Here is a 15,336-nt window from a genome sequence, read left to right as displayed (position 1 = left end):
CCCCCTGGACCAGAGCACGCCAGGCACTCCTGTCTTCCACTGCCTCCCACAGTTTGGTCAAACTCATGTTAGCAGCTTCGAAAACACTGTCCAACCGTCTCGTCCTCTGTCGTCCCCTTCTCCTTGGGCCCTCCTTTTCCAGGGAGTCTTCTCTTCTCACGAGGCGGCCAAATTCTTGGAGCCTCAGCTTCAGGATCTGTCCTTCCAGTGAGCACTCAGGGCTGATTTCCTTCAGAATGGAGAGGATTGATCTTCTTGCAGTCCATGGGACTCCCAAGAGTCGCCTCCAGCACCAGAATTCAAAAGCATCAATTTTTTCAATTTATTTTGAAGAAGTTTACTCACATTTCAGTTCACGATTTGATCCCTGAAAGGCAGGCTTTAGCTGATAGTTACATAACAACCTGTGAGTTCGTCTCACATGGAGATTGAGCTCCTGTGCTGCTGGCTGAGAGCCAGCAGACAGCAAAATTACATTAAGAGAACAAAATGGCCGCAGGAGAGCAGCACTTCAGTAAGAGATCAGCAGGCAGGAGAGGAGGTGAATGTGTGCGAGAGAGAAAGCTTAAGATGGCTGCGTGACTCGGCTCTTTTATGGAGTCAGCCAGGGCTGTGCCCATTTCCCAGGTCACATGCAGAGGGAGGAAAGTCCAGACCAGTGGAACAGGAAGTTTGACTGGCTGGACGATCATCCCCTGTATGTCTACTCTAGCAATACAGGTAATGTTGTACTTGACTGCTCCAGTGGATCACATCCCACATCTAGGAGGTCCCCAAAAGGGTACATGAAGGCACCTGCTTGATTTCAAGTGGCAGGGAGTTCCAAGGTTCTGACCCACTGGACCTTCTCTTTTTCTGCAGGTCTGTGGCCAAGCCCCGAACATAATGACGCGAATGAACATCGTCCTTGGCTTCCAACTTCGTAAGCGCTAATGGGGTGCACCACTCGTTTACTTAAAAGACTTACGAGTTGCTTTGATATTTTTTTAAAATCCCAAAGTGCTATGCAAAAGATTAGAATGTCTACAACAGGCACAATAAGATGATATTTAGCCAGTGTAAGGTAAAACTCTACGCCTTCACAGTAACCCAGTGATGGCCAGAGTTGGCCACTGCAGAAACCAATAACGTAGCTGAACTCTAGTTACAGATAGGTAGCCGTGTTGGTCTGCCATAGTCAAAACAAAACAAATTCCTTCCAGTAGCACCTTAAAGACCAACTAACATACCAAGAACTGACTTAGTTGGTCTTTAAGGTGCTACTGGAAGGAATTTGTTTTGTTGTAGCTGAACTCTGCTCTGAAAATGAACGCAAATGGGTTTTGGCCAACGCAGAGGACACAAAACGGCATTAGGAATGAGGTCACCAGGGAGGAGGCTAAAGCTGATGGTTTGAGGGTCCAAAATGAGGTCTAGCATTAAATAGGTCTTTGGTTCCCAGCCCTGGGATTCTCCTTTTTCTGTTTTTGAAGTAGAGGTTTTAAGAGGAAAAAGTTTCATTTGGATTTTTGGGGTGGGGTGAAAGTCCCTATTCTTCAGAACTCCCTGCCGATCATGTACTTCTAGCCCAGAGGTTGGTCCCGCCTCTCCCCCCCCCCCTTTAGTCTCAGTACTGTCCCTTGCAGAACTCAGCAGGGGGCAAGATGGAGACCAGACTGTGTGGCCTCTGCCTGATATTGCTGCTCTGGCCATCAGTCCCCCATCAGTCCCAAGAGCTGCCAGCCATCCCTGCTTCGGCTTTGGTTCTGCTGTGCTTTGTGGTCCAGCTTTGAAAAACTCCCGATCTTTCTCCCCCAGCACCAACGCCGTTCTTCACAGGCTGCCAGTACATCTGCACAAGGCCCTATCCACCTCAAATCAATTCCGGCTACTTGGATTTACCTTTTGTGGTGAGTGGCTTCATCTTCTAGGAGGTTTGTTACAGGCTCAGAGGGGGTCAGTCTGAATGATGGACGCAGGGAGGGAGGGCTAGAATTAGGGCCGGGCGATATCTCAAGATTGTGATATATCACCAGCGAAACATTGCAATATACTGATAATCACTATGCCTGAAATAAGGATCAAGCTATGTACAGGCATACGCGGGTGGTGCTGTGGGTTAAACGACAGAGCCTAGGACTTGCCGATCGGAAGGTCGGCGGTTCGAATCCCCGCGACGGGGTGAGCTCCCGTTGCTCGGTCCCTGCTCCTGCCAACCTAGCAGTTCGAAAGCACGTCAAAGTGCAAGTAGATAAATAGGTACCACTCCAGCGGGAAGGTAATGGTGTTTCCGTCTGCTGCTCTGGTTCGCCAGAAGTGGCTTAGTCATGCTGGTCACCTGACCTGGAAGCTGTACATCGGCTCCCTCGGCCAGTAAAGCAAGATGAGCGCCACAACCCCAGAGTCGGCCACGACTGGACCTAATGGTCTACCTTTTATGTACAGGCATCGGCTGGCTTCACAGTTTTCCCCGCATCGTGATTTTTGGATAGCGCACACAGATTCACAATATATTGGCAGGTCAGAAATTACGAAACCAATATCACAATAGGGGACTTCAAACCAGTTTGGGATGATACATCACCCTGAGCTAACACACATCATGATTCACGATAAACTGCCAGGCCAGAAATTACGGAACCGACATCATGATATGGACTTCAAACCAGTTTTGGATTATAGATTGATATATCGCCCAGCCCTAGTCTTTGCAGGACAAGGACCTTTGCTGCCAATCAATTGTCCCCAAGCATCCCGAAAGAATGAGCCAGGTTGGGAGAGCCACAACTAATGCTGTGAGCCACTCCATCTTGGACTCATATAAGTGAAAATAAAGCCACTGAACTTCGCTCCAAGGAAACTGAACCCGGGCAAGCATTGCAGGGGGTTAGACTGGATGACCTTTGGGTTCCCTTCCAACGCCACAATTCTATGATTCTATGAAGCACCTGGAATCCCCTGGAGTCTCTTCCCACAAGGAGATTGGGGTGGCGCATACCAATATAATAGGGTCACCTCCTTGTTGCTGCAGAGGCTGGAACTGTCTTGCTCATAGAATTGTAGGGGGAAGGGACCCCAAGGCATAGCTTGGGGGGCGCCAGGGGGACCATGGCCCCAGGCACAAATTTCTGAGGGGGTGCCCATGACAGGATTCCTCATTGAGGCCGGAGTTGCGGGGCCGCAAGCTGTGCCCAGGCTGGACCTTCATGGCTGGAGCGACGTGTTGGCCTCCTTCTTGTGGCTGGTCCTGCCCACCCCGCCCCTGGGTCGGCTGAGAGGGTGGGAACAGGAGGGTGCCCCCCCCCGCCGCTGCTCTAGCCCCCATCTCCCAGGTTGGGGCGATTTGCAAGAGAGACTCTCTTGATTAGACGCTGGCCGGTGAAAGGACTGACTAGTCCACCGGGGGCTGCAACACCTGCCCCATCCCGGGTGCCAGCAACCCACGCTATGCCCCGGCCACAAGGGTTATCTAGCTCCACCGGTTGCAGCGCAGGAGTCTCAGCTTGCTGCTCTCTGAGCTGGCAGTTCCTTTAGCAGTTGGCGCTCTGACCTTCCCACCTGCTTTCTGAATGGCCGCTGGACCTGCCTTGGGTCATTTTCCAGCCAGTGGCTTTCCTGTTGCCTCCAGATCTTATGTTCGGGCGCAGGCTGACTCACGGCGACTGTACTGGTCCCATGGGTGACCCAAGAGGCGAGGTCCAAGTCCAGCCCGTGGTCAGAGGTGCAATGTGGAGACAGTCCGTAGTAGCTGAAGCTGGGTGCAGGGCAGGGATTCGGGTAAAGTCAGAAACAGGCATGCAAGCCGGGAGCCAGGGCGGGTCAGGAGCGCAGACAGGAAAGCAGGACAGGGTTCAGACAGGAACTAGCAACCAACAATGTTGCTCCTGCACCCTGGGAATGGGGCTGGCCGGCTTTTATCTGTCCCGAGGCACAGGGCAGCCCCAATCCTCAGGTGACTCACCTCTCCTGGCCTGGAGGTGAGCACTCCTCCTGCAGGAACACAGTTCCCTCCGCCTCTCTGCCCTGAGCCTCTGCAGCTCAGGAGAGGCTGGAGGGTTACCAGACCCAGAGGCAACATCAGCTTCCTCTGACGGGGCTGAGAGTGGAGCACCTGCAGGCAATGGGTCCTCCATCACCTCAGGAGCCAGAGCAGACTCAGCTGATGCCTGCACCTGAGGATCCAGCACAGGTGAGGACCCTTCAGGCTCAAGCCTCAGCCTGGTTCTGGAGGCGGGGAATCCTGTGCAGGCTGGGATCCCTCAGGTTCAGCCTTCAAGTCCGAATCCTAGGCCATCACAGCAACTGCAGTTGGCTCCCACTGAATTTCCCCCCTCTTGTTCTCCTTGCAGCCTCAAATGTCCTGCGGAGGAGCTGTGGTTCCGTGGCCCACCTATCCCATCTACTACCCACCAGCCACCCTCGTTCCTGACGGACACATCTGTTATTTTTTTAACGAAGCTGACATGGGCAACATCTTTTCAACTTTGATGGCAAGAGAATTATTCAGCCTTGAGCTCACCCAGGTGAGTTCTGCACAATGAGGGCCCTTTCCCTGGGCAGTTGACAACAAGCTGGAGGCAGTGGGTGCCAATTGGGGGGGGGGCGCACTGCCCCCTTGATTCCATAATCTCACCCCCAGTGCTTACCCTATTAAAAAAAAAGCATCATTCAGAGCAGTGGTTTGCACAACCTGCCCAGGAAGAGAATAACACAATAAAATTTCAAACCAGTAACAATTAATTGCACATTTATCCACAATCCAATTTGTTTATTTGTTTGTTTAGCTTAATTAATGCAGCCGAGGTGATCAACTTGATCCAGGGCTACCAGCTTTTCAAAGTCTGGAAGTCATTGACACCTCCAGTGCCCTTTTCCCCCTTTGCCTCTTAGTGCCCCCCCCCATCCTACTGCCCCCCCCCCCAAGTTGATTCCACCACCTTTAGGAAGCACTGAGTCAGAGGGTCAACACCAGAAATATTTTTGCCCCGCTCAGTGAAATATGAAGCCTGTGCAAAGATGGCTGCTTGATCTGATTCAGCTGAAGCCCTGGGATTCAGAGCTTCAGGGGCCAGTTTGTTCATCTGGGCAATTAATATTCTGCTTCATCTGCTTAAAGTAAGGATAGTAGGAAAGGCTATATTGATTAAGTATTATTCTTCCTTCCCCCTCAATATAGCAAGAAACTAGTTTGCAGATTTGTTTGAATCTCTTTAGTTAAGCAATCCAGTTTGGATAATTCCTGGTGTTGCCTTTTATCCTTCTTAAAAGAATAAAGACACAAGAGTCTTTCCTTAAAAGTAGCAAGAAGTTTACTAGAGTCAGGTACGTAGCCTTGTTGGTCTGATGCAGTCAAAATAAATTTAAAAAATTAAAAAATTGTCCAGTAGCACCTTAGAGACCAACTCAGTTTGTTCTTGGTATGAGCTTTTGTGTGCATGCACGCTTCTTCAGATACACTGAAACAGAAGTCACCAGACCCTTATATATAGTGGGAGGGTGGGGTTTTTCTCAGGAGGGTAGTAGGAGATGGGTAATTGACGCAATTGACTCAATTTGACTTCTCCAATGGATTACATCCCACACAAACACTCTCCGCTTTTCACATCTGGATCTCAAAGCAGATGTGCGTGTGTTTTAGAAAAATGGGGAAATCTACAGAAAGGAACAGCTACAATTAAAACCCCACATTTTAAAAACCCCAGAACAATTAGCCAAGATCTCCTTAGGACAGTAGTACACTTGCCATTAGGGACGCGGGTAGCGCTGTGGGTAAAACCTCAGTGCCTAGGACTTGCTGATCGTATGGTCGGCGGTTCGAATCCCCGCGGTGGGGTGAGCTCCCGTCGTTCGGTCCCTGCTCCTGCCCACCTAGCAGTTCGAAAGCACTCTTAAGTGCAAGTAGATAAATAGGTACCGCTTTGTATCGGGAAGGTAAACGGCGTTTCCGTGTGCTGCGCTGGTGCTGGCTCGCCAGAGCAGCTTCATCACGCTGGCCACGTGACCCGGAAGTGTCTCCGGACAGCGCTGGCCCCCGGCCTCTTAAGTGAGATGAGCACGCAATCCTAGAGCCGGACACAACTGGTCCGTACGGGCAGGGGTACCTTTACCTTTACCTTTACACTTGTCATTGATAACGTTAAAAATGTCTTATTAAAATGTGACACCAGGGGGTGCTGCAGAGCAGAGAGCCACCGACAATGGGAAACTGCCATTGGGCATTCTAAACGTTATTAAAAATAAAGTTTTGTAAGATCAATGTAGATCCAGCCCCTGTCATAAATATAAGGGTAGTATTATATAAGGGTTGCTATTTGCAACAGGACAACCGTTTCCTCATCTATCCAGGGAGACATCCTTTCAGACAGCGTGTCTGCTGGTTGACTCTTTGAACAGAGCCCAGCATGGTGGGGGGGGGGGGGGACCATGGCAGAACATTATAATCAAGATGTATTTTCTTTCCACAGTCGACTGTGACCACCACTTTAATAATGAGCCACATTCCTGAGGTACGTGAGATGTTCCTTGGCTGTGAGATGTTCCTTGGGTGTGTGAGGGGATGGGGAGATTTTCAGAGATTTGTTCATGGGCTGGCAGGGTGGCGAAATGGCTTCTTGGCTCCCCTGCGTGTGAGCGACGGACACAACATTTTTGGGAGCGATACCGACCACTTTGGAAACACCCCTCAACAAGTTCAGGACAACGATACCCTTTTCCTCTCCCCAGGAGAAGCTCTGGAAACCAGCCTTGCAAGTTTGCAGCTTGGTTCAGCTGATGCTGCGCAGCGGGAGCTGATTGGCTAGTGCCTGTGTTGTCGCCAGCACATCTCTCCGCTCTGTCTATGGAGCAGTTTTGCAGCTGTTTTCAGGGGCTTCAATGGGGACAGGAAGGACTGCCAGCTGAATCAGGATTTGCTGGTCTGTCACACAAAGTGTAAAGCCAGCTGAAAGTGAAGAATCCTCTGGGCTGGCTTTTTCAAAAGCATTTTATTGTTTTCCCACGTAAGAGAAACACAATTTAAAATACAATAAACAGCAGCAGCTTATAGCTGGAATCGCTGCTTAGAACAAGTTTATGATGTGTATTGAAATCTCTCCGATAAGTCTCTCCAGATGTTTCTGTGGGTCTGGGGAGGTTGTCTCGGTTGATTGTCCCATCTCATATGGGGAGATATTGCCTCTGGCCTCCCTGAACTGGCAGGTCAGTTTCTCGACCAGAGCAACAGCGCCACCCCTGAGCATGCCACGAATCTTATCGACAGGCCTGCTGCAGAAAACCAATGCTTAGCAATTTCTAAACAAAAAAGCCAGCATCTCCTGGTGAGATAAGTTGATTTCATAGAATTATAGAACGGTAAAGCTGGAAGGGACACCCAGGGTCATTGTATATTATTGAAATTGTATATTATGTCCTACATCTTGCGCCCATTTAATCAGTACTGATTTTACTTCTTCATCTTTGGTTTCCCATTCCAAAAGGATATTATATGCCTTTTTAAAATATTTTTGTGTTTTCTTCTATCACTTCCTTTTGGAAGTTGGAAGCCGAATATGAGAAGCCTTTTTGGTTATCCTCCTTAAATATATCCTGTAATTGTCTGTGATGTAACCAGCTTTGAAGATGTTCTTTTATTTCACCATATTCTTTCAGTTTTAACTTCCCCTCTTGTTCCACAACAGTTCTCTATATCTTGGCCACTCTCCTTTTCCACCCAATCTTTCAAGTGACAGTGCTTCAATAGGTGATAGCCACCATGGCGCTTTGGGTTCTAATAAATCTTTGTATTCCTCCCATACTTTAAACAGTGATCTTCTTATTAAATGATCGTGGAATCCTTTATGCACTTTTGCTTTTCCATACCAGAGGTAGGCATGCCATCCAAATCTATTATCATGTCCAGGAATCTCATCTGAAAGCCTCCCTGACGGATGGCCACCCAACCTCTGCCTGGAAACCTGCAAAGAGGGAGAGTTCACAAGATCCCAAGAGAGTCTCTTCCGCTGTCCAGCAGCTCTTCCTGCCACAAAGCGCTTCCTGGGGTTTAGCGGGAAAATTAGAGCAAATTATATCGCCAAGGTAGCCACCAACTGTAAAGGAGATGAATTTATTTGACCCCATCTACATCAAGCTATATCTTTATCAGTAGACTCCGAACATAATTGCACATTGTATTAATTAACATTATTTTTAATATATTAGTGGTCATCTGATAATTTTAGCTTACAAATTTTATTGTTTAATGTCTTAATTTGTATAGTAAGGTACTTGTATAGATCTGTTTAGAGTAGGTGATGTCTTGATAATATAAATGTTTTAAGTATCAATTCAGTATATTTTCATTTAATTGTTGAATGATTCTGTGTACATTGCGGCAGCCTTTGGCTATGTGCAATAAAACTGACTGACTGACTGACAGCTCCTTAAATACCAAATTGGTCTTCCCTCTAAAAGATAACTTCCATAACACCTTACGTTAAAAACCTGACAGTACCAAATGATCGAAGGTTATTCACCAAAGCCAGACTAAACGTCTTTCCTTCTGCAGTGTTGCATGGCAGGTTGAAAGGAGTTCCCTGCCAGGACAGACTTTGCTCGTGTGCCCAAGACATTGATTCTATAAAAACATATTTTGCTGCACTGTGCGAATTACAAGCAAGCCAGGGCTGAACTGATATTACCCTTGCTGGTACCTTTCCCGGGAAAATCAGAGGCTCGCTATGTCAGGTTCCTATTGGAAGACCGGACAAATGCTAGAACATTAACAGTGGCAAAGTTTTTATCGGTGGTTGCAAGAACCAAGGATCCCTGTATTCTGAGCAACATGCTTGTTTAACCTGGAGGTAGGCTGTCTGAATTGTGCATTGCTTTGTAATGATTTGTTGGGTCTCTGGACCGTAATAAAGATTGATTGATTGATTGATTGATTGATTGATAACTTCCACCCCACTGGTGACGTGCGCCAGAGCCAGGATAGATGATCCTGAGAGATCACATCTACCTCTTCTCCCACAGATTAACTGTCCAGCGGATCTTCCTTCTTTGCTGAAGTATTCGTGCACAAGCATCTCCATCCAGTTTACTGCTAACGCTGTCATTCTTGATGCTGTCCTGCGTATCAATATTGGCTATTCCCAGTCAGAGTTTGTTGGCCTCCTTCAAGTTGAAATGGTAAGTAGAAAAGCTGGGCAAGTGACTCTTCAGGAGCCCCAAATCAGGGGTGGACTTTTCTGAAAACCTCAATGAAGATTTTATCTACACCTATTTCCCTCCCCCATTCTTGTTTTGCTCCTTGGTCTCAACAAGAAGTCCGTCTCCCCTGATCTCCCCACCCTGCTGTACTGAAAAGATGAACTGTTAGGCACACGTGCTCTCTAGGCTCCTAAAAGCAACCAGCACACAGCTATAAATGAAAGGCAATGAATTGGTGAAAGACAAGCCACTCCTCTGTGCAACCTGAGCTTAGCATTTAATTTTGCACATACTTATTTCAGTTTAAAAGAAACATGCAGCGTCTGTGCGCAAGTGGTCGTTTGATACAAGACTCCATCTGATGTGAGCAAAGCTGGACGGAGTCTAAATCTCTTAAAAAACGGATTGCTCTCAATCTCACCTGGTCCTCGGTTCAACTTTGATGCCCTTTGCTTTCCAATTTCAGAAAGTGAGAATGATTGTGCGTCTGGCCAATGACTGCCGCAGAGGACTGCTGCTGTTGTCGGTGGGTGAGATAAGGTAATGCATGCAAGGATCCATCCCCCGGTTTGGATTAGGTCCCTTGGGACTGTGGATGGAGGCCCTAGTGGGCAGCTGTGGTGGGCTTGGGGCAGAGAGCGTTGTTTGTGGGCACCCTTGACGCTTCTTCCTCCCTGCACACAACTCACACTCTGGAAGGTCCCCAGATGAGTAGGTGTTGAAGAAGCCTGTCTCAATGAAATATACTCGGAGTCGAGAGTGGATTTCATGCTTTTTATTCAGCTCATAGTGGTGAGGAGGAATGGAAGTTCCCCCAGAATGTCTGCTTTATATACACTATTTACACAATGGGCCCCACATGATTGGCTAATTCCGGGATTCTCCTCTAGGCCAATCAGGTTGTGAATTCCCTTCCACCTGGAGCTGGATTGGGTGGCTCCTGTGGACCAATCAGACTGCTGCATTCTGGATCCTATTGTTCTAGGACCAATAAGACTGCGGCTTTTTGAATCCTATTCAACTCAGTACATAACACTCAGAAAGCAGGGATGCAGGGTTCAGGCTGTGAATGCAAGGAAGGAAAGAGGCCCTATAGATTGGAAGTTGCAAAGAGACCTGGGGCTGGCTTGGGATTGAAAGTTGGGGAATGGATGGGGAGGGGATGGCTCTGCCCTCGCATCACAGCTGCTCATTCCTCTCTCCCTAGCGACCTCCAGATTACAGCTGCTTGCAGCGGGAAACCTTGCACGATTTCTGTAAGTATCGGGTGATTTAATGGGGGCAGCGGGGCTCGTGGATGGAGCTGACCTCACTCAGCCCTTCCCCCCCCTCCAGCTTTTAGTTGGGCAAAATCATCATCTCATGCATTTTTGCCCAGGCCATTGTAGGGCATATCGACTGCACAGATTTTAAACCGATGGACACATCTCTTCCTCTCTCTAGGGAATCATGGGCCCTGTGGTTCTGAGGGTGGCAGGAACCTCTAGCAGAGACCCCCCAGCTTTGAAATCCAACTACAATTCCCATGATTCCTTGAGGGGAAGCCATGACAGAGTGGAACTGGTGCTGAAGTGATGTTAGTTGCAATGCACAGAATACACTCTCTCACCCGCCTTGCATCTTGCACTTTCTGGGCTCGATGGTTCTCCCCCTGCTATCTGGTCTTCCTTGGGGTCTTCACGCCTCCAAAATTATAGCATTTGCCAAAGCCCTCCAGCTCTTGATCTGTGCCATTCAGGGCACTGCCCAGTATACCTGAAGGAGCGTCTCCACCCCCATCGTTCTGCCCAGACACTGAGGTCCAGCGCTGAGGGCCTTCTGGCGGGTTCCCTCACTGCGAGAATCAAAGCTACAGGGAACTAGGCAGAGGGCCTTCTCGGTGGTGGCACCTGCCTGTGCAACGCCTTCCCACCAGATGTCAAAGAGATAAACAACTACCTCACATTTAGAAGACATCTGAAGGCAGCCCTGTTCAGGGAAGTTTTTAATGTGTGACATTTTAATGTTTCTTAATCTTTGTTGAAAGCTGCCCAGAGTGGCTGGGGAAACAGATGAGCCGGCTACAAATAATAAATTATTATTATTATTATTATTATCCAACACACCCTGGTAGAAGTGCTACTTACCTACCTTTCCCCCAGTCTCCTTCCAGTTGCTTTGAAAGGGACCCCAAAAAGTATCTAGTCCACCCCTTTGGCCCAAGGCCTGGTGGTCTCCCAGTCCCTTTCTTCCCTCTATGGAAAGCAAGTGGAAATGCAGGAAAGGTGCGATGCCTCAGAAGGTGGCCAATTCTCCTTCATTTGGAGGCTGCATGGCCATGCGCCATGGATTCTTTAGACGTGGTTCCTGCACTGCAGCAGGTTGGACTACATGAACCTCGGGGACCCCTTTGAAGTCCACAGCTCCATGATTCCCATCTGCCTCTCTCTTGACGTGTAGAGGGTTTTCTTTTCGCAGGGCTCCATGATAGAGGAACTGTTTCTGATAAGGAAACATTGCCAGGACTTATTCAATGGTGAGTGTTGCTCAGGGGCGCGTTTGGCTGATATTTGCACCAGCTCAAGCATCTCCTTCCGACTTAGCCGCAGTGAAATCTAGGGGATGGTCAGTTTAAAGGTTCCAGCATTCGGGGACCCTTGACATGAATGTCAGCGGCCCCCCAATCCTCACTTGCCCCCCAGTGGAAAACCTTGCGAGACTGGCAACTTCCGTGTGGGTAAAAAAATAAATAAAAAGTGTGGCAGAAAAAAATAACTCAAATATTATGTGTTGCCAAAGGCTTTGAGGACTCTAAAAAACCTAAGCTGCTTGGTGGGACTTTATCTGTATCAAATGCAGGCCGGACTCCCTCTTTGCAGTATATAGTGGAGAGAAGAATTGGGCGCACTCTTCCCACCTTGGATCAAATCTACGCTTCCAGGTGCCATAAGAAAGCTGCAGAGATAGCGCAGGATAGTGCGCACCCCGGAAATGATCTCTTTCAGCTTCTGCCTTCTGGAAGAAGGTCCAGGGTTATAGAGACCAGGACTAGCTGCCTGAGAAACAGTTTCTACACAAATGCAGTTACAGATAGGTAGCCGTGTTGGTCTGCCATAGTCAAAACAAAACAAATTCCTTCCAGTAGCACCTTAAAGACCAACTAAGTCAGTTCTTGGTATGAGCTTTCCTGTGCATGCACACTTCTTCAGATACACTGAAACAGAAGTTTCCAGACCCTTCTATATAGTGAGAAGGTGGGGAGGGGTATTACTCAGAAGGGTGGTGGGAATGGGTGATTGGCAGATAGCTGTGATGAGCCTGTTGACGACTCTTAACGAGTCTGAGTAATACCCCTCCCCACCTTCTCACTATATAGAAGGGTCTGGAAACTTCTGTCTCAGTGTATCTGAAGAAGTGTGCATGCACACGAAAGCTCATACCAAGAACGGACTTAGTTGGTCTTTAAGGTGCTACTGGAAGGAATTTGCTTTGTTTTTACACAAATGCAATTCTGGTTCTAAACTCAGCATAAGGAGTCTCTATAGTATATTGTGTTTTAAGATGGGGTTTCAGAGTTTTTAGGGGTTTTTGAATGTCTTATGTAGTTTGTCAATTTCATTGTTCTGTATGGGACAATGACAATAAAGATATTGTATCGTATCTTATCTTATCTTATCGTAAGTGCTCCGAGGCAAAAATGCCAGGGGTATCAGTCTTTAGCTCTTGCGATGTGGGTACAGCTATAACTGCATGATAATTTTTTTATTCCCCGTCTTCTCCTGCAGAGAGGCTGAGAGGCGGAATCCCCTGGCCGTTCCCCATAAACTGCGCCTGTTCCTTCTGCCGTGATGTCATCATTGTCCCGGTGAGAAGAGAGACTTTAAATTGTATGCCAGTGTTGGGTTGGAGTGCCTAAATCTCCATTTGGGGAGAGAATGGGGGACATAAGAAACAGGGGAATTGGGAAATAATGCGGGGGGCGCACTGCGTCCCATAATCCCTCTTCTGTATTCATAAGAACTTGATCATTTAGTGTGGCAGCAGCTACCCTTTGGAACTCCCTGCCTCTTGATGTTGAGCTTGGAAACGCTTGTGTGAATTTTATTCTGTTCTGGTATTTTAACTCCAGCTCTGGAGGCAGATCAGAGCTATTCTGGCTAGTAGCCATGAGAACGGGGGGAGTCTGGGTGAGGAAGGTCTACCTTTTGGCTATAGTTTGACTACCACCAAGGATATCTTTAGCTGCCCCTGGCAGGCTCCCTCTCCAACCCATCCCGCTTTTCACTTCCCATAGTAAAGTTTCATTTCATTTATCTCCCTCCTACTGAGGGACGCGGGTGGCGCTGTGGGTTAAACCACAGAGCCTAGGGCTTGCCGAACAGAAGTTCGCCAGTTCAAATCCCCATGACGGGGTGAGCTCCCGTTGCTGGGTCCCTGCTCCTGCCCACCTAGCAGTTCGAAAGCACGTCAAAGTGCAAGTAGATAAATAGGTACCACTCCGGCGAGAAGGTAAACGGAGTTTCCGTGTGCTGCTCTGGTTTGCCAGAAGCGGCTTAGTCCTGCTGGCCACATGACCTGGAAGCTGTATGCCGGCTCCCTCGGCCAATAAAGTGAGATGAGCGCCGCAACCTCAGAGTCGGCCACGACTGGAGCTAATGGTCAGGGGTCCTTTACCTTTACTGTGTCCTGAAAAGATCCCTGTTGGCCAGGATTTCTTCCATTGCCACCTTCCCCCCATGCCCCCGTTCATTCCAAAAGGGCCTGTGCAGGAGAACTTCCCAAAGGAATTGTGCCCTGAGTTTATTATTTCATAAAAGTTATACATCCTCTTTGATTGGGAAAGAGGGGCCTTGCAAAAAAGAGAAAAGAAAATGTGTACAAGGTATTTGTAACAATTCAAGAAATATAACTGTACAAGGAAAATGTATAGGGAAAGTTTAATTACTGAAACAGATTAAAAGTCCCGCCAGCTTTCTAAGCACCTGGATGGGCTTGTCTAAAGAAGAATGTTTTTAGCAGGTGCCAAAAAGGAGTCCTGCCACTTTGATGTCCATAGGCAGGGAGTTCCAAAGTGTGGATGCTGCCACACTAAAGGATGGAGTTCTTACAAAGGCGACACGGGTGTTAACGTAATGCAGGGGCCCCAATTCCCATTCCCCGGAGTGCATGTGTCCACTGTTTTCTGCCTCAGGTGCAAGAATTTACAGGGGCCTGAGTTGAAGAGGGTGGAATCCAGTGGCGAAATGGGAGGTTCATCATTCTCACCCAATCTCTTCTGGCCTTTTTTTCCTTTAAAAAACAGAAATTTGCCATGTGGTGCTGCAACCTGAACTACTTGCCCTGATAACCTCGGGTGGCTGGAGAAGACCCTTCGACGGAAGCCAGAGCGGTCCCTTTGCTTCACTCAGAAGGGGGAAAAGGAGGGGAAACCCGGGTGGTTGATTTCTCTATGTTCTCTGTAGTGGGATGGGGTCAATCATGCACAGGGGTGTATCTGCAATTGTGCACATCTTTAGATCTTGCAATCAGGGCTTTTTTCAGCTGGAACTCACTTGGGTGCCATTCTAAGAGAACAAGGGAGGCGTTTGTGGTGAGTTCTGGCACCTATTTTTCTAGGAAAATGGCGGTGCTTATTCTGCTTAAGGGCAGTTTTCAGGGGTGATTTTAAGGGCTAAAGGGTGAGAAGAAAGTTGTTTCATTAAAGAATCTTTGGACTGCATTCCTGAGTTGTGGCATCTGATATTTATTTCTTTATTTAATTGCTTTGTCAAATTTATGCGCCGTTTTATTCTTCAAACAAACAAACACACACCTCAAAGTGGTTTATGAAAAGGTGAAATGACAAAATCAGGAATGATCTGCGATACTTTAAAACGTGCAGAGAGTTAAAATGCTAAAACAGATTAAAACTTGCACCAACTTTCTAAGCCTTTGGACGGGCTTGTGTAAACTAGAACGCTTTCGGCACATACCGAAAAGAATACGGCAAAAACATCTGCTTGGCCTCAAGAGGCAGAGAATTCCAAAGCTGAGACGCTATCGCACTAAATGATCAAATTCTCAGCTAGCTCCTCATTGCTTGAGATATACGCTCCTAACCAAGGCTGTGCTTTGCACATAGTTCAGGTCCACATATGCAAATAAGGGATCGAAAGTAACGTTCAGTGATTGGATAGTTACAGAAAATGGTTA

The 15,336-nt window shown here is 47.9% G+C and overlaps 1 protein-coding gene across 1 annotated transcript in view; it reads left to right on the top strand.

The window, feature by feature from the left end:
• Positions 1-14,850, top strand: part of LOC309345056 (uncharacterized protein) — a 15,098-nt gene extending 248 nt beyond the window's left edge. The window contains exons 2-11 of the mRNA XM_081868095.1: positions 862-922; positions 1,798-1,889; positions 4,329-4,502; positions 6,444-6,485; positions 8,989-9,144; positions 9,632-9,705; positions 10,373-10,421; positions 11,623-11,680; positions 12,930-13,009; positions 14,447-14,850. Coding sequence (XP_081724221.1) covers positions 886-922; positions 1,798-1,889; positions 4,329-4,502; positions 6,444-6,485; positions 8,989-9,144; positions 9,632-9,705; positions 10,373-10,421; positions 11,623-11,680; positions 12,930-13,009; positions 14,447-14,488 — 804 coding nt within the window. The 5' untranslated portion in view covers positions 862-885 and the 3' untranslated portion in view covers positions 14,489-14,850. The remainder of the gene's footprint in view (positions 1-861; positions 923-1,797; positions 1,890-4,328; positions 4,503-6,443; positions 6,486-8,988; positions 9,145-9,631; positions 9,706-10,372; positions 10,422-11,622; positions 11,681-12,929; positions 13,010-14,446) is intronic.
• Positions 14,851-15,336: the final 486 nt, after the last annotated feature.

This window comes from Podarcis erhardii, assembly GCF_964252035.2.
Source record: "Podarcis erhardii genome assembly, chromosome: 6".
NCBI lineage: Eukaryota > Metazoa > Chordata > Lepidosauria > Squamata > Lacertidae > Podarcis > Podarcis erhardii.
Note: the sequence above shows the minus strand (reverse complement) of the source record. Positions and strands in the feature narration are given on the sequence as shown.